Source organism: Myzus persicae, unplaced genomic scaffold (genome assembly GCF_001856785.1).
Source record: "Myzus persicae strain clone G006 unplaced genomic scaffold, MPER_G0061.0, whole genome shotgun sequence".
NCBI lineage: Eukaryota > Metazoa > Arthropoda > Insecta > Hemiptera > Aphididae > Myzus > Myzus persicae.
The window spans coordinates 510,510-530,126 of record NW_019100636.1 but is presented as its reverse complement, the minus strand read 5'-3'; the positions used below and the strand labels follow the sequence as shown (position 1 = coordinate 530,126).

The window sequence follows — 19,617 nt, the reverse complement described above, 5'->3', positions numbered from 1 at the left end:
TGTGTTGCCTTTATCGTTGAACACACTGTTGATATTTAGAACAAATATACACTGTTTGTTAAAGAAAACTTCTTTTGCATATCCAGCTGCCTTAAGCCCTTAACCTTGTTAAATTTGAATTTGTATTAATTATAAATAAATGATAACCATAATAGTAAGTAATAACACAGACCAGAATGATGAATTTTAATTGAATCATGGTGTAAGGTTTAGATTTGTACTGTAAATAAACATGTTTCAACCATTTAAAAAAAGTTACCATATAAATAAGGACACATTTTATTTTAGTCATTACAACTTACAATTACTTAATCATCAAATAAACCATAATAATACAAACAATTTTAAAATTTTGAACCAAAATTCAGAATATGAGTTTATATCAATACATATTCATAACAAATAAAAATAAAATTGAAACTTAATAAGTAAATTATTTTTATCAACTAAGTAACTAAAAGTTAAAATTACTAAGAAAAATCTAATTGTTGTGTTGAATTGTCATGTTTATAATTAATTGCATTGTCAGTTGATGAGATAAGGAATTTACCGAATTATATACAGATTGAAAACAATTATAACTCAAAAATTTTCTTTTTTTCATTGAGACATGGTTCATAATATTAAATTAGCGTTTATAGTCTATATTTGATTATTTTAAAAAACAAATTAGTTTAAAACTTTTAAGAAAAAATAATTTTAGGAAAACATTTTAACAGTTGAATCGTATAGAAAATCAATTATAATTAATTTATTATCCATAACAAGTATTTAAATGGTACATGATATTCACAAATAATTGGTCGCAGATACTAACAAGGTTAAGAATACTTGACTAGAATCGCATGGCGTCAACTAACAATTAAACATTATACAATCATTTAAGTTTTTTTAAAAATATATTTGCATGAAAAAGTAGTAGGTAGAAGGAAGGATGTTATCGTTTAATCGTCTTGAATGTCTCCAAATAAACCCATTTTACTCAGTATCCATTTGAATTCATCGTGCAGCACAAGAATTAGAGCCGATCCACTAGAGCGAATCATATTAGGCAACATTCCTCGATATAAGCCTGATAAACCCTGAGATTTCCATAATTTAGTAAAACAGTCTCTGGCATTTAGATACAATTTTTCTTCTTGTGCGGTTTGAACAATCAACATTCTGCCAACTGTGTCAAGAGGATAGCTGAATAATTGTGACAAGTAAGTGGCAACCTGCATAAATTAAATACACAATTTTTACAAATGTAAATAATACATATTTAAAATTAATTTTGGTAGTGATGCAGTAAGCTATCTACATAATAAATGCTCATGTCGTGTGCTATTTAAAAATACATATGATATCTACAAATACAATTTGTCGTGGTACACTATTCGTGTGTGTTTATCATTTGTATTTGTGATCAGAATAAGTTCAATAGGTGATTTATAAATACATATTATTTCCATGGACGGAACTTGTATGAATTCATAAAACCAAAAACGTGTATTACTTAAATAAGAAGTTTGTAAGAAAATTTATAATGTGAACAATGAAGTGTGGGTGGCATTCTTAAGGAATGTTACAAAAATGGTCGGAAACAAAATTCTGATGGGCAACTTGTAAAATCAAAATAGGTACTTATGTTGCCAAACACGGGGTTGTCAAACTTATCATAAGGCCTAATTTTAGTCTATAATATTAGTCTAATCACTCTAATCATAAAAAGAATTTGTTTTTCACTTATATCGATATTAATGGAAAATGTAATAGTGGATTAAGTGTATGCCGTATAGTAGAACACATCTGGTATTGGGCACAAGGTATGTAGATATCTACAAATATGAAATGGACCTATGAAAATGGGTGGTGTAGGAATTTAAGTAAAAATACGAAATAGACAAATCTTTATTTTAAGCAAGTAGAAGTACAACCGTGGTTGTCTACATCTAGGAATTTGTAAGTCTAGAGAAGAACTTGTAGAATAAGAATCTAGAACTTCTGATACAGAAATAACATATTAAAATTACGGTTTACGCATACAGCGACCGTGAGTATTTAGAATAATGGAGTGTGTTGTAGACGTGATAAGATAGTAAGATAGTAGAATGTCAATTGTTTATTGTTCAAAAAAGAGACCAAGCTACTTTGCTTCCAATTATTCAAAGAGAAATTGAGCCAGGGACGCCATAAAAGCACGTGTAGAGACAATTTTACACAGTTATAGCATACGACACAACTACCTTAATTTTATAATGAATGTCCAACCTGTGCGGTTCCAAAACGTATCCAAAATGGTAACTTTGTATCTTTTTCATCAATAGAAACTAGACTATTACTGTGATCTAGGATAGTTTTGTTAAAACTGTAATAAGCTCCAAAGTAAATAGCTTTGTTTATGACCATACCATTAGCTGCAATTGCAAATCCTGTACATAAAGGGTATTATTATAATTTATGTGTGGATAGCAAAGAAAATCTAATACAATCAATTATTATGGTTAAATACCTGTATACAAAGCTCGAACGCCATTTGTATGAACAGTTTTTTGTATACAATCCAGTAATCCAGTATATTCACGGTCAACCAAAGGTCCAACATGGGCAGCTAAATGAGTTTGACAGAAAAGTAGTGGATAAAACATGCATAATGTGGTTGCACCGGATAATCCGCCAGATATCAGACTTAAAGTAGTATGACTCCATCCATCATCTTTATGTCTAATATTGCCCAAAAGTAATTTTAGGTAAAATGTGTTGAGTCCAAACATTACTGCCTGTTGAGATAAAAACACATACAAAATTAATATTTTATTTTTAATTATTGGAAGAAAGAAACCATGACATATTTTTGTATTTTGAAAACATTATTATTATTAAAAAATAGGTAATTATTGAAAACTGTCTTAGTATTTGTATGCTTGGACTGACTGTATAGTCCATATATATCAATATAGGTACTATAGTTTAATAGCTACGGTCTTGCCTCCTCTGTCAAGAGGACCTGTGCACGCTTATGAATATACCTATAGGCTATTTTTACCTGGTTAGACGTTTGAGAGTACATATTTTAAGGATAAATTTATTACTAAATAGTACTATAATATACTATAATTTAAGTAATAAAGTAATAGTTTTCTAAAATAGTTACAGTAATGGTATTGTTCTTTTAATACTCATTATTTATACCAGTGGTTTGCAACCTTTTTGGACTCCCGGGCCACAATCACAAATTAAAAAGATTTTGAGGGCCAGACAAAAATAAAAATGTTGTATTCAAAATTATTGAGTATGCAAAAAATTATTGTTTAAAACTTTAAAATAATGCCGACCATTGCAATATACAATGATTATTTTGATATGATATTCAATTAAATATTGTAGAATTGTCATAGAATTTAAAGACGTGCAGGCTGGATACGGCCCGCCGGTTGCTGACCATTGATTTATATCATATTAAAATCAATTCAAAATTTATTTTGTTATTCTTGCCTTAACATATTGGTCTTTAGGCCTTTAACTAAATAATATGTCGATCCGCAGCAATAATTTGAAATACAATATTTAAAATTAAAATTACCAGAGTAATAAGTGTTTGTACAATATGATAAAAAAATAAATCACTACATAATGTACCTAACCTATGTCCTGAATTCTAAAACATTGTAACCATCAAAACAACTCTAATTAAATTAAAATATTAATATACTTCATGCTAAATATTTATAAAATAGTTAAATAGTCTCAAATAAATGTTAAAAATATTAAGATATTGTAGATACCTGAGATGGAACAAATCTCAAAATGTTGGTAAAATTTCCAAACCATAGTGCTCGTAAACCTTGTTCACGATAAATTTGATTTAATGTTGTTAAGATTCCTGGATGATAGTTTTGATTATGCTGACCATTTACAATAGATGTATAATGAACCTAAGTAAAATAAAAAAACACCTATATAATATTAAAATGGTTTAACAACTTAAAATTAAAAACTATTTTAGATACATATTATCAAATATCAGTATTTTAAGTTAAGATGAGTGGAGTAGTAGAACAACATTTTCAGGACACACATGTGCCACTTCACTTCTCTCATCAAACTTTAACTACTTGTTCAAAATTAAATTAATTTTATTAATTCAAGAAATGTATTTAAGCATAACTTACCTGAGAAATTATTTTAACTCTATCAAATGGAGCAACAACTGACCGTGCTATCGCTGTGGCAACAGCACTGGACACCGCGTCCAAACCGAATTCATGGAGACTGGAGCGTTCTTTATCTTTCTTCTATAAAATATAAGAGACACATAAATTAATTTTATAGGATCAGTGGCGTATACACAGGTGAATAGGGTTTGGGTGTTCAATCAAAATGGATGTACCCATTGAAAATATCTGTGCAAACTACTGTATAAGATATGTACCTGCATGTACATACATAATATACAAGGTTATATACAAGAGTTATTACCTTCGTACTTTTTATGAAGTGATTTATTTATTATTAATAGAAAAACACAATATATTTTCAGTCAATTTGTTTTATGTATAACAGGTATAACATGAAGTCGCATGAAGTAATAAATACACTGTAGCCAGTGGGTACACACTATATAACCAGATATACTTAATATTTTATTTAACTACCTCTTTGTTACCACACTTAATTTTTTTTAAATTATGTTTATTATTTAGGTATTACCGAGTACCTAATTATTATTTAAAAAATATTAATCCTTATTTACATATTCCTTAAAATTATACAATAAATTTTATTTTATTTTTATAATCAGTAATTAGTTAAATATTTGGTAATCGTAAAAATAAAAATAGTTGTTGATTACATTGATTAATTATTTTGAAATAATTATCAAAATACACGAAATAACTCCGTTTGAAATCTGATTCTGGGAATTTAAAATATATAATGGGCATGTATGTACTTAGAAACAATTAGTGAAGGCATAAGGTTGATTGATTTTATCATTAATATTTAGGTTCCTAGATAAATTGATCAAGATTTAAGAATTTAAGATTCTAAGCTAAAATATATAGGTAATATTTACTTGTCATAGTTACATAAAAAATAGGTTTTGCATCTGTAATGATTAAATACTTACTATAAATAAACATAAGATGAACGATTGAGCAATAAATATGTTTTTAAAGTTCAACAAATAGCGTTAACACTATGCAATTTAAGTTGAAAAATGTCAATGAATGACCTCCAAATATGTAATTTAATACTATGGTGGCTATGAAATAATTTTCTTATAATACAATGGTAGTAGGTACATAGTATGTCACATTAATATAATATGCTACATTCGTAGGTAGGTATGTTATCTAAATATTTTTATTTTTATCATTGCTAATTTTTAAATAACACTAAAAATAAACAGAACTGACATTCAAAAACCCTTTACATACATAAGGGCAATAAAAACATTAATAAAATTCAAAAAAAAACCTGATTTTAGGTTATATGCTTTTACAGTAAAAGATTATTTATTTAAAAATTATCAATTATGAATGAACGCTTTAACGAAAAAAAAACATGTAAGATAGGAATTTGTGGCCATCTTATTATTCACAAACCCCTTTTACCTATCAAATATTTACTACCTGTAGATACCTTACACATATCTTGTATAATCATTAATCAGATTACGGATAGGTACTCACTAAATCCGTAATTTAGCCTTTACGTAACCCAGTGATCGCAAATAATGTGCAGACTTGGATTGGTTGTGTTGTTGTCAATTTAAGGTTGTCCTGGAGTTGGCTACAGGCCATTTCTTAGTAAATGTCCCCAAACGGGTACATTTCTGAGTCGTTATTCGACACAGGTCAGTGGTCGTAGGCAGTGGTGTATAGTAGGTGTTGCCGGTTGAGGTGATATATAACAATATTACTATTGTTACGATGTTCGACCAATGTTTCGCACCGGCTATGTATTAATTATTTTCAGGAACGCGGTTTGCGATGGAATAGAAAAAGGTAATGAATGAGACCACGCGACTTGGACACGCGCGGGAGATCGGACTAAAGCACGAGTATAGAAAATGGCAGTCGCGTTTGACATTCAATAAATTAAAATATAAATTATGATAAAATTCGTTGCTCAACGAGTAACGACGACTCGTGCGACACACATTCGGTACCCAAGGTCGTCGTTATTTATAAAACCGTTTCTCCCACCACGGTTAGAACTAAACACACGTACGCCAGCAATGGTCACTGCCGGTCATAGAAAAATAATAAAAAAATAATAATATAATTATTATTATTATCTACAACAATGACATAACGAAAAAAAAATCAACCAAACAATTCGTACACTAGTATAGCTAATTCTTACGACACTCTTTCTTAATATCGTATTATTCATTAATATTTACTACAACAACAACAACAACCAGTAGCGAGTGGCAGCGACCAGATAAATTTCAATATCTCCACAAATCACAACAGTACTAATCCCTACAGTGAGTAAAATTGTAGTTGTAGTGGTAGGTACGGCCTGTCTTATCAACAACAAAAAGTTATCATCATTCCAAAGACGTATGTCGTCGTCGCCGCCTCACCGGTTTTATGGTGAACCCTAAAATATGGTCTCCTCGATCCCCGTAATCCAAATTCATGTCCAAATTATACAACCGGGATAACCATGGGAACTAGTAAGTAAAGTTGTCACTCACTCGGTTAGATTTTTATTGTTCTGTAGTACAAGAGGGCGATATTATATCGAACATTTTCGATTTTAAGGTCTAGGTGTTTCTGAATTCGTATTTTCTTAGAGCGGCGCGATCTATGTAACAACATTATTAAACTTTCTGTTGATGAAATACACTTTTTGTATTGAGTATGATATTACGATACCTACGATTAAGGATAATAATATACTCAAGTATCACGGTACTGATTTCGATCAAAGACTAGACTAGACTAGTAAGTATAAGATTTAAGGGTACCTACTGAAGCAGGCTTATAGGAAATTAATAACCATGAACTAAGATAATAATACTATATCTGTGGTTGATAACCACAAAACGAGATGTGGCCTTTTAAAAATGTTAAATAAACTTGTTGAAAACTACAGTGTCGGCGAATAGTGAAATACGGCCGTAAAGCCCTAAAAAATACTAAATATTCCTCGATAAAGACATCGATAAAAGCCGCACAATGGTATATTATGGCCTTCTCGGCTCTTGCATTAACAATCAATATACATAAATATTAATAGAAAATGAATACATTTTTCATTTATGACGATGAAGGACTATAAGCCAAAAAAATACCCAAAAAGTTGTATTATTAGTGTGCCGAAAAAACCAAAAAAAACAAACGAATCCGTTTTTATTTCGACCTGTGCCTGCGACTGCGCGAGAACGGTTTGCCGGGTTCTGTATTTTTTTCATACTATTCGCGGGGTTTCACAACGTCTTTGAGGCGCCGCTAACACGCAACCAGCTGTTCACAAAACGGATCGATTAGTGTTATCACGGTGTTGTCTCTGCTGGTGAGCTGCTCACTGCTGGCTGCTGTGATGATGTACGAAGTGCGGATAACAAAAGGTTTGAGTTTTTGACAAGTGACAACATACTTATTGCTTGGCGTGTTTCCTGTGATCCTGTGCGATATTCAGCATTTCAGCCAGTACTCGTTTCTCTGGACCGCCAAAAATCGATATTCCGCGTTTGTGTCCGATCAAGTTTATTTCATCGTACGTCTGCCCGCCCTCACGTGCTCGTCCTGAACGAAGGACCCGGAATCCTGTTCGCGAGAAACGTCCGCCGCCGCCGCTGCCGATGACGACTTGACGAGTACGCGACTCACCGAAATTGGCATGTCGCTTGACACCGACGGTTGTCCGCAGCAGAAAGAGTACGATTACCTGCTGAAGTTCCTCTTGGTCGGTGACAGTGATGTGGGTAAACAAGAGATGCTCAACGATCTCGAGGATGGATCATCTGAGTCACCATATTGCAGCGGAAGTGGTATGATGTGTACCCATTTACCATTTCTAACGGTGGTGTCTAACGGATTTATCATTTTGCTTAATATAAACCCATGTTTTAGTATAAAATGCATAATTTTTAGTACAATACTAGATACCTATATTATATTCAATTGGATTGACCAATTAACTGATTCCTAATTATTTTAGGCTATATTTTTACTTATTTTTGTTAAAAGAAGAGGTTGCTTCCAACTGAAAAATATAAACTTCCCTATTAAAAGGGCGCTACACCCGCATGTGTTGTCTTTGTCTTACAAACACATAACATAGCAAATCACTATTGATATATTGATGTAATATGACATATTTTTGGTAATTTCTTTAGGTACATTTATTGTACTTACCACATTACTCTACCTATAGGTAGTTTTTTTGTTACACTAAACCAGATTACAATATATTCTATTTGCATGAACAAATTTAATTTAAAATTGGTTCTAGGTAATTAAAATAATATAAAAGCTTATAAAAGTCAATCTAAACTTTTTTTTATTTATTATTACTGTGGGTAATAACATAATAACAACTAGTAGGTATTTCTAGAATTACAAAACTTCAATCTTAACTTGGCAGGTAGATAAGAAATAATTATATTTTTCTAGATAAGTTATAATTTGATACTTGTATGTAGGTATCCTATTCTCGGAACACTTAAAAATGTTATTTGATAATCAATTGTTATATTTTTAAAAATTAATATTAATTAATAATATATATAACAAATGAATAAAAAATATTAGGATATTATATTTATATAATTACTTAAGTATTCAGTATGTTCATTTTGTTTTCACAATCTGGATTCTAAGGAAGTAAGAATCATTAATTATTGGTTCAATTGTTCTGTTTACAGCATACAAAACTACAATTATACTCTTGGATGGTAAACGAGTAAAATTGCAACTGTGGGATGCATCAGGTCAAGGGCGTTTATGCACAATAATCAGATCTTATTCAAGAGGAGCACAAGGTGTTTTGTTAGTTTATGACATAACTAATAAATGGTCATTTGATGGATTAGACAGATGGTTAAAAGAAGTTGAAGAGGTATGTTTAGTTATTTTAATTGTAGTAGGTACTTAACAATTTTATAATCAAAAATTAGATTTAGATAATAAGAAATCATAATTGAAAAATTTCCCAAATTTATGTTAAATTATAATATTGTAATATTATATTTCATTAAAGACAATTTTGTGTTTTCAAAATTTGTTTTTCTTTAGTTTTTAACCATTATAATAATATTTACTACATTAGATATTAAAACATTTAATTAAAAATTTAAATATTTTTGCATACCTGATAAAAAAATACTTTTATCTCATTTAAAATACCCACATAATATTTCTGTGAGCAATAGTGTAACAATAAATTGTATTTATTAAATTGTTCACTTATCTAATTAAAGTGGAATAACAGTTATAATTAACAATGTTTAAAAAAGTGTATAACTTTAATACAAATATGATAAGACTCACCTAGTATTAGTATAAGTTTTCTCATAGGTATTTAAAATAAATAATATAGTATTATTAATATTAACTATTAATATAATTGTATTCATATAAAATTATAAAGTTTTTTTTTTATTAGAGGGAAACCGCAGCAACATAGGCCATTGTTTTTGGGGTGCATGGTAGGAGGTTTTTTGTATATTTTTAGTAGGTTTTTGAGTTGGTTGGGTTTTAACACTTGGCAATGCATATCTGTGCTATGTTTTGTTGCTAAAAATCTTGGCGGTCACCCATCAGGGAGCTAGTAGCACTGCTCCACACCATGGCACATTGTATAATTTACTAACATGTATGATCAAAATAGTTGCTAGTAACTTAGAAATGAATACTATTAGCATAAACTGAGAAGTCTTGTACATTAATAATTTAGAAATTAAAGTGATTCATGTTAGTAATATTATATAATACATTACTAAGTGTGGAATTAATAAATAAACAAATTAAGTAGATTATAGACTTTTTTGTAATCATTTATTATCAGGTCTATGATATAATTCAAGTTCAATGATTATATTAATATATATACAAACAACATTTTATTTCAGCTTAAAAATTAAACGATAAAATATACCTCAACAACAGCTTACAGGGTAAAGATAATATAATACATAATAATAATAATATAATACATAATAATAATAATAATAATAATAATAATAATAATAATAATAATAATAATTATTATTATAAATCAAAGTAATAGGTAATGAGATGGATAATATAAATAATATTGGTATACATTTAAACTAAATACTAGATTATATACTTAAATATTGTTGTACATTCAGTGAAATTTACAATTTTGATAATTTATAATTTTTACAGCATGCACCTGGAGTTCCAAAAGTCTTAGTTGGCAATCGTTTACATTTGGCATTTAAAAGGCAAGTTAGTGTCAAAGAAGCAGAATCCTATGCCTCAAAACATCATATGACTTTGTTCGAAGTTAGTCCATTATGTGACTTCAACATCAGAGAAAGTTTTAGTGAATTAGCACGGCGAGCATTACATCGAAATGGAATGGAAAGACTTTTGCGATCAAACAAAGGTATATCTTATTTTAATATTGAAAGTACTGTATATCAAAATTATGTTTTGAATTTTAAAATTAACAATTTGTTTTGTTTTCTAAACTTTAGTGTTAAGCCTCCAAGAGTTGTGTTGCCGTGCTATTGTAGCAAGGACTACCCAGTATGGTATAAACCAGTTGCCTCTACCTGTAACAATTAAGTCACACTTAAAGTCATATGCATTGACTAGTTTCTCAACTCTATCTATGTCATTACCACGTAATGCTTCGGCATCCAAAAAAATTAAATTGCCTTCCAACAATACGGGTGTATCACGGCAACATGGTCACCCTGCACATTCTGTATCCCATCATCATCATTTGAAAAATACACCATTGAGCATTTCAACATCGTACATTTCAAGAAACTCTTGTACAATATCATGACTTAAATCATAACATTAGTAATACTTATTTGAGTTTATTTTAAAATGTTTAGTAAGTGTATATTTTATGTTAAACAATGCATAGTATGTAATTTTTTTATTTGATCTGTGTTAAGACGATTAATTTTTTTGATCCGAAAGTAAGTTAACATATCTATTAAGATGAACTGTGTAAATCAGTATGATATTTTATTGATTATTACTCGGAAGCAATAATTGTAAAACTGCGTGGTTGTTTATAACCTCTTGTTTTATTAGGGGTACTTTATTCATCAGATGACTGTATTTATCAGTAAACATGTGTAAATAACAAAAGTATGTAACTCGCATCTTTAGTCATTTTATTTTTGCATTTGTGAATTCTAACTATTTTTTTTTCTTTTGTAACTGTTTTTGATGATTTTTTTATTATTACTATTATTTTATATGATTATTTTTATTATTGTTTATGAAAAATTATGACAACAATTATTTTAATACTTTTAACATTGATAAATAAACGTTGAAGTCATCATTCCTATATTATAATTCATTATTGTTAACATTGTTTTCTTATTTGACTATGTACTATTCTGTAAAATAGTTCTAATTAAAATTGTGCACAATTTGATACCATTATCTAGTAGTTTAAGTTGGTATACCAAAATATAAATAAAATTAAAGTCAAAAACAGAAAAATGCACTCTAATTGAATATATGGACACTAAAAAAATATTTCATTACTAGTATAAAATATAAAAACACTAATTGTAGCTTTTATATTTAGATTTAATTTACATAAATTAGACTGTTAATGTACTTCAACAAAACTGGCTATTTCACAGTAAGTTAAGTAGTGTATGAAGCAAATTTATCAAAAAACAAAATTTCTTCAAAATACCAAAAAATTAAAAACAAAGTACAACTAAAAATAAAAATTATTTTTAATTGTTTCAAATGTGTGACTACTAACTAGATATAGTTTTAATAAAATGTAATCATAATATATAATGCAAATAACAAATAAAAAGTTGTTGGTTAATTTCAATTGAATATGGCCATTGGGGAATTGTACACTCTTACAACTATAATAATGCATGCATAATATATTTGTCTGCTTAATATTATATTCTTAAAATTATAAATATAATCAATCTAATTGTGTTTATATTTGTGACTGCATAAAAAATACATACTTATGTACTTATGAATAATCAAATATAAATTGTGGCACACAAAAACAAATACAAATTTCAACCAGAATAACCATAAGTTGCCATTTGGTTTTAATTAAGTCTGAATAAAATTGGTAAATGGACTATTTGTGTGGAGGGGAGTTTTTCACCACACAACCTAATAAATGATTTCATGGAAAATTATTTCTTCTGAAAATTGTTATTATACCTTAATGAACATTATTTTTTATAATTATATAAATGCTGCTATTAGAACAAATAACTTACAAAACAATGGATGGTCTAATAGCTTTTAACTACTAATATTAATTAAATATAATAGATTAGGATTATTATGTTACTTAAATTTAAATAAAAAAAAGCATCTAAGTACGAATTTGTATGTTTTTATGAAATTCGACAGGTATAAAAATTTAACATTTAAAGAAATGTTTAAGAAAATAGTATTTTGACGATAAGCCTCTTGTTTCTAGAGATATTTCATAATTTAATATTAGAATATTATGTAACTACAAATTTTTTCTTTTTCTTTTAGTAATAGGTGCAGTAGGTAACAAAATATTAACTTATTGCTTTTAACTCTATTTCTAGAAATTTCAACTAAATAATATTTGAAACTAAACAGTAAAAATGACGTGAACTCAGAAACTAGTACAGTAGTAGTGAGTAGTACCTACCAAATAAAATTGTGCAAAACCCGTATTTATTCATTTATTGAACTTAGATTGTCCTTCATTAAAAGGTACAAAATAATAATTATGATTTATGTAATTTTTTATTTACTCTTAAGTCGTAACCACCTATAGCTGTTTTGTTTTCAAAGTAATATATTTACGATTAATAAACATTTTTGTTACGTTACCAAATAAATATTATAATAAACATCCCAATTTTCTTTTTACTATTTAAGTAATTGCCAAAAGTGAGCAATGCCTGTCAATTAGGTAAGTAGCTTAAATTTTAAAACGGATATGAGCATAGGCATATGTATAGGTACCTATACCGTATAATATGTACCTATATCATGTGAACTTGCGAGTTACGGCTTACCACGGCCCCTTTCGTTAATGGTCCCCCTCGCGATTAAAGCCTGTCCCCCCCCCCCTCCCCGCCATACTTACGGCCGTGACTTAAGTCCGCATACGTGTACATGCACATTTATATATACCTTGGCATATAGATATGCGTGTAAGTTATTATTTAATAAATTACGTAATTATATATTTCCCCCAACGTCCCCGATACCGAACGCGCACGCATGCACACTAAAAACGACCCTTTTCGTATAATTTCGTTACCTAAGTACCTATGTATATTAGCAGCTATGGCGGACAAACATGTTTAACGCATTTCAATGTTATGGTTTTGAATCGTGTCGTACAATCACTTTGGAAACACCCAAGTCTACAAAATATGGTTGACGGAGTTTTGTTATTTAGTCGAAACTTATTACAGCATTGGGTACCTATCTGTTTACCTACCTACTAGCCTCCAGGTACGGATCAATATAATATACCTACCTGTTGAAATTAACAATCATTATAGCAGAACACTTTTCGCTTCGTTTTCTCATTTATTGTACCCATGTGGCTAAACATATGTAATACTATGTGTATAATGTATATTACCTTGTTTTGACTTACTTGCGTCGAATATTAGGCACAAATTAAATTTGTTAGTTTTGAAAACAAGTCAATCGATTATAATTAGCACACCTTTATTGTATTATTATGTCTACCTACCAATATTGTACAAACAATCACTGCGTACGTACCTAAATACGGTTTATTGTTTAATATTGCGGCGAGTGAGACCTACTGTTGGCGTGTCCCAAAGCACACAATAGTGGATACGTGCGACAAGCGAGAAACATCTAATGAGCCTTTAAAATAAAGAATAATTTTTCTTACAAAATCTGAATATTCTGTTTTTGACTATGCAATGTTTATTTCCTTTAATAAACCATCTTTTCAATTTTCATGCATATTTTCTATACAAAATTATTTTGATGCTTTTTACATCCGTCTGGGGTCCCGCAAAGGATTACTTTCTTAGAATAATACTTATATATATAGGCGCAAATATAGTTTGAGATTTGGGGGGGGGGGGGCTGAAGCTCAGGTTTATCGACACTTATATCACAAATGAATGAATTTAAATATTTCAATGTTGTTTTTTTTTTTTTAATTAAAGTACGGCTTCAACATCATTGGTTATTAACTTACATTTGTACAACATAGAGAGAAAAAGAAAACAGGTCGAGAGAATTAAAATGAAATATTTACAATTTATTACTTAAATTTACGGTATGGAAGAATTTCTATATTGCTTCTGTGTTTTTTTCGTTGAACGCTAGTCGGAGAGAAAGTTGGATTGGAGACGATTTTTCGTTCCTCGGCGTATTTTGAACATCTGGCGACGATGTGATCGATGGAAAAGTTTTCTTTGCATGCGCCGCATACTGGGGCAGGGTTTTTGGAGTAAGGAAGGAGTGTGTGAGATACTGAGATGAGTGTGGCCTATTCTGGCTCGATTTATTCTAACTTCATCTCTTATTTTTAGATTTGGGAATAGACTCTTTTTTGATGGAAGGCGAAATTAATACTTTAATATTCTAAATTATAATTTTAAGAAATTCACCGCCGACTGTACGATAAAACAATATTAAGAGCGATTGTATAAATTCCACCGAATTTAGAGTTGGTTGTATAACTTCATGTAAATTCCACTGGTTTTTCTATCTGAAAAAAAAGAAATTCCACCGATAACAAACTCTACCAATTACAATTTTTGTAATATAGCTCATAGGCACAAACAGCTTTTATCAGGGGCCCAAAACTCCTCCCCAATATCAGTTACTATATCGCAATACGAATTCGTTGGATAAAATATTTTACGTTAGGCACATTTTATTTCGTCCGTTGATTTCAAGACTATATACTAAATATAGTCAGCTGACATGTTATTAAGTATTGATCGACTTAAATACGTTTAAGTTTTGTAGATAAGCAAACGATCTTAAAGTCTGGTGAAGAAAAATGGTTGTGTGGAGATAAAAAATGCTCCACTATTTAAAAAAAATAATTAGTTCTGGAAATAAATGAACAATTACATTCCAACGAACACTGCAACGTTAAATTAACGTATACTTCAACAGCCCGACGGAAAGTACAAAGTACTGGAGCAAAATGAATGGCAACAGAAAATAATTTTGAAGCTCCGAGGAAAATTTTTGTTAAACTTACACTAGACGAAAATTCATTACATGGAATAACAGTAAAATACAAGTAAGAGATGTCACTTATGCAAAAATGAATTTGTATAACGCTGGTAGAAGGACAATGCCAAAAGTATATGAAGTTCTTTTGATGACATTCATAATTTTTTTAATGAAACTCAATACCAGGCATGTCGAAACGAATATTTTTTTCAATATTATAGTAATGAAAAAGATACATTTTTATCCTCATGTAAAATAAACTTCGAAGCTGTTTGTAAAGCAGAATTATACAGTATGGATCACGGACGAAACATTTACATGATTTAAATGTCCATACTACGTGAAATATTTTTTGCAGCTTTTTACAATACGCATGATTAACTTAACAGTCGTTACACGCTTTTGTTTTTCGTATGAAAAAGATAAAAATATCGTGTCCTGCTGTCCTCTTATGACTATTTTATAGAATGTTTTAAAATTATTAACGAAACATGTTGATCTTATATGGTTTTTTTTCATCTAAAAAATACCGTTATTGATTTTGAAAATGTACTTAAGATTAGTATTGTTAATAATGTACCAATTTTTTTAAATTAGTAAAAATCACATCCGTGGAATTTACATTTTTGATCCGAAAAAAAATTGTAATGGTAAAATGTACACGAAAAAAGGTAATAATCGGTGAAATTTACATGCATCCAATATTGTGTAAGGTAGGTTCTTATACATAGTCATAATAATTAATGACCTACCTAATGTTACGATGCAAAAATTTCATTTCTATTATTCCTGTTATTAATGAATAGGAAGAAAGCTCAACTAAATAAAATATAATGTTTTTACAGATTATTCTAAAATTGATTTATGAAACTCATATTATACATGTTCATTGTTCAATGTTCAATTTTTATCTGAGTTCAATAGATACCAGGTGATTTTTTTCGAAACACAAGACTTGACATTCCTTAACTTAAATTTACCTATGGTCTTAACCTTATGAACTTAAGTTGCCAACATGTACAAAATATATCTAAACATAAATATAAAAATAAAATATAAATTATAAAAGTATGAATAGTATAATAGTATATAGATAAAAAATAGTCAAAAATTCGACTTTTTAAATGCTGGAATAGTAGGTACGTTCTTCAAAATGTGATCATCGTATTTTGACATATTGGATGAAATATCTTGGATCTTAATTTTTTTCTTTTAAAATCTAAACAGAAATTTAAAATTCTTATTAGTTATTACTTATTGTATCATTAAGTATTGTAGTATATAATCTAATGTCTTGAGACTTGCAACCTGTACTGACTACAATATGTACTGACTACGGACTACAGGTGCCGCGTCTATGCAATACAGATACGTAGGAATACCGGGCTACATCATAATCTGATATTATAAAATTATTTTCCCACTATAGAAGTGTAGCAAATGAGTTGTAGCTAAGTCATTATAATCAAGTATAAGTACCTAGGTACCTATACGGCTATACTATTTACATACCTAGTATTATTATGTTCATAATGTATATATTATATTATATATGTACTGCAATAATTAACCAACTTACATAATATAGGTTATAGCCGTTATAGGTATAGGTAGGTACCGTTTGAACTATATCATATTAGTATTATAGAATTATAAAATATACAATATAGTGTATATATATTTTATATTCTACGAGGAATTGCAATTTCATTAACCATATAAAGTTATATATTTATAGTGTAACCATAAACTGCAGCAGTAGCCGTTCGACTCTCTATTGTAATATTTTACGACCTGAGCTTAAAACTTTTTTTCATTTATGAATGTCAGCCTTCACAATATCGTATGCAATATAATAAACTATTTAACCATATTATACGAGTACCTTTACCCACCTATTATATTAAAGTAGGTACCTACTTATGCTTATTATTTGTATTTCGTGCCCACGAGCAAACATTTTTAATTTAGTTAAAAATATACTTATTTAAGTTCAATAAGGAATATGAAATTTGTATTATATAGCTATAAAGATCGATTCATAATCATATATATGTGTGGTTAATTTATTAATTATTTTATTGTTAAGGATTATATTATTGACTTTTTTTTTACCTTAAAAAAAAAATAATACCGGATTTTAGAGCCGGAACAACCTTTATTTCGTACTTTTTTTCAAAGAACCAAATTGGATCCGAAACGAAGAAATCCAAGTTAATCCAAGTTCCAAATACTGCTGCCTGTCTTTGCTGAAAGGTATAACTCTTCTCGACGACAATAATGCACCACAAATATAATATTATTTAATGGAAAACACTTTTTAATGGTGTAATTTGAACGCATTGTTTTTACTATTCTGTGATAATACTATACTATTATGAGTATAATTTGTCCATGGTACAATTATACCCATCGCATGTAATGACGCCGAGACGTCGAGTAATAATAATCTGTCGATTTTGGTTAATTCTAACTCGTATGTGATAATATAACACAGTCGATAATCGGTTTCTACTAATAACATTATATCCGACGCATATTATTCTAATTTATAATATTTTAATAATAACCACTGCACCAGCCCCCGGAATGATATTTTATTATTAACACGCTTGGATATTAATTCCGTTTTCCATTCCAAAGTTATGTGTTTCTTATACGATTGTCAATTTTCAAGTATGCGTTTGTTGTGGAAGATAGTATCAATATACAACAATGAATGTTGCATCACTATCGCATTATAGTATCGATATTAAAACTCAAATGTAAACGAATGAGTAATGGAGTTCGATTGTTTGAATGGGCCATAAACAAATTAAAACAATTATTCTACACATCAGTAATACAATAATTCTATGACATATCGTATACTGTGACATGATGTGAATAAGTGATACTTAAATGTGAAGTGAACAACAATTTTAAGAAACTCGTACATGAAATGTAAAAAACTACGTGACGATCATAGATAAACTGGATGATTGATTTAAATTATTATAATTTACTGAGTTTATTCTTGTTTTTTTTTTTGAATTAATGTTTTTAAATAGTTTGGAGTATTTGAAATAATACATTTCCATAAAAAAATATAGTTTTTTTTAACATTTTTTCACTATGACTGAAATAATATAAAAAAACGGGACAGTCGTTTTGATGTATAGACAACATTTTGATAGTATGGTATTGAGTAGGTCACTGTAATGAATGTGTTACATTTTAATTCCATAATTAATAACTTGTATGAATCTCTGTTTCTAATAAGGATATTTTATAATTTTATAAATATTTGTACTAAGGTATGTTAAATTCATTTTTGCTTTTTTTTTGGTTTTTCAGGGTTGTTTTAAAAAGTGTGTACCTTACCTATACTTTTGACCTCTCAAAGTAAAAATTAGATTTAATTTTTAAACCGGAATTCACTTTCTAAGTCGAAAGTTGAAGTAGTTTTACTGTTCTAAATCGTGATGACTGTAGTAAAATACGAATTTATTGTAAGGCTTTGATTAAAATCTAAAAACCAAGCCTATACTTTTTAATTAAGTTAAGTTAATAGAAAACATTTTTAAAAGTTAAAAGTTAATAGTTATCCTATATTTTTTAAATCAGTTAAGTTAAATGTTATATGTAAGCTTACAACTATCTTAACTTTTAGCTATTATTTTTTTCTTTCAAATATATTAATAGGCAGTAATATAGTTTGGAATAATAGAATGTAAATGTATATGCAATATGCATTATCAATAGTAATTAGATTATATTTATTATTTAATTATTTATAAATTATCTTAACTTGGATTTTATTAAAAAATTTTTTTATTAATTAAGTTTATACAAATAAAAATCAGTTAAGTTAAAAATTAGGTTAATAACATTTAAATTCAAAAAAAGTTAAGTCAAAAATTTAAAACAAACTTAGCTTATCATTTAGTTTTTTGTAAAAATGAAATGATTTTATTGGGTGCATAATTAATAATGAGTTCAAATTGTAAATAAAATTTTTTTAAAAATACAAACATTGACTTGGAAAATTAGTTTAGCAATTTAAATTAATAGGCTATGGGTATACAATATTTTTTGGTAATGGCCAATAGGTACACACTATAGAGTATAGGTGCAGTGCAATGCCCGATGGTTGATGTGCGTTCTTCGTACCTGTTGAAAACCCTACCCATCGTGCCCTGTCAGCATGCGTTTTTATTAACACAAGTGTGTGCAGGTCAACACGATGGAATACTTAAAA

General features: G+C 28.9%; 2 protein-coding genes across 2 annotated transcripts; one reads left to right on the top strand and one right to left on the bottom strand.

Annotated features, from left to right (window-relative positions):
- Positions 1–421: 421 nt before the first annotated feature.
- Positions 422–6,461, bottom strand: LOC111038342 (ADP/ATP translocase 4-like). The gene is made up of 6 exons (XM_022321391.1): positions 5,676–6,461; positions 4,155–4,277; positions 3,768–3,917; positions 2,495–2,762; positions 2,254–2,414; positions 422–1,217 (listed from the first exon to the last, which is right to left on the bottom strand). The coding sequence occupies exons 4-6, from the start codon at positions 2,754–2,756 to the stop codon at positions 945–947; spliced, it is 696 nt and encodes a 231-aa protein (XP_022177083.1). The 5' UTR covers positions 2,757–2,762; positions 3,768–3,917; positions 4,155–4,277; positions 5,676–6,461; the 3' UTR covers positions 422–944.
- Positions 6,462–7,499: 1,038 nt separating this feature from the next.
- LOC111038332 (ras-related protein Rab-40C) lies at positions 7,500–11,502 on the top strand. Its single transcript, XM_022321379.1, has 4 exons — positions 7,500–7,990; positions 8,867–9,060; positions 10,353–10,575; positions 10,667–11,502. The coding sequence occupies exons 1-4, from the start codon at positions 7,840–7,842 to the stop codon at positions 10,981–10,983; spliced, it is 885 nt and encodes a 294-aa protein (XP_022177071.1). The 5' UTR covers positions 7,500–7,839; the 3' UTR covers positions 10,984–11,502.
- Positions 11,503–19,617: the final 8,115 nt, after the last annotated feature.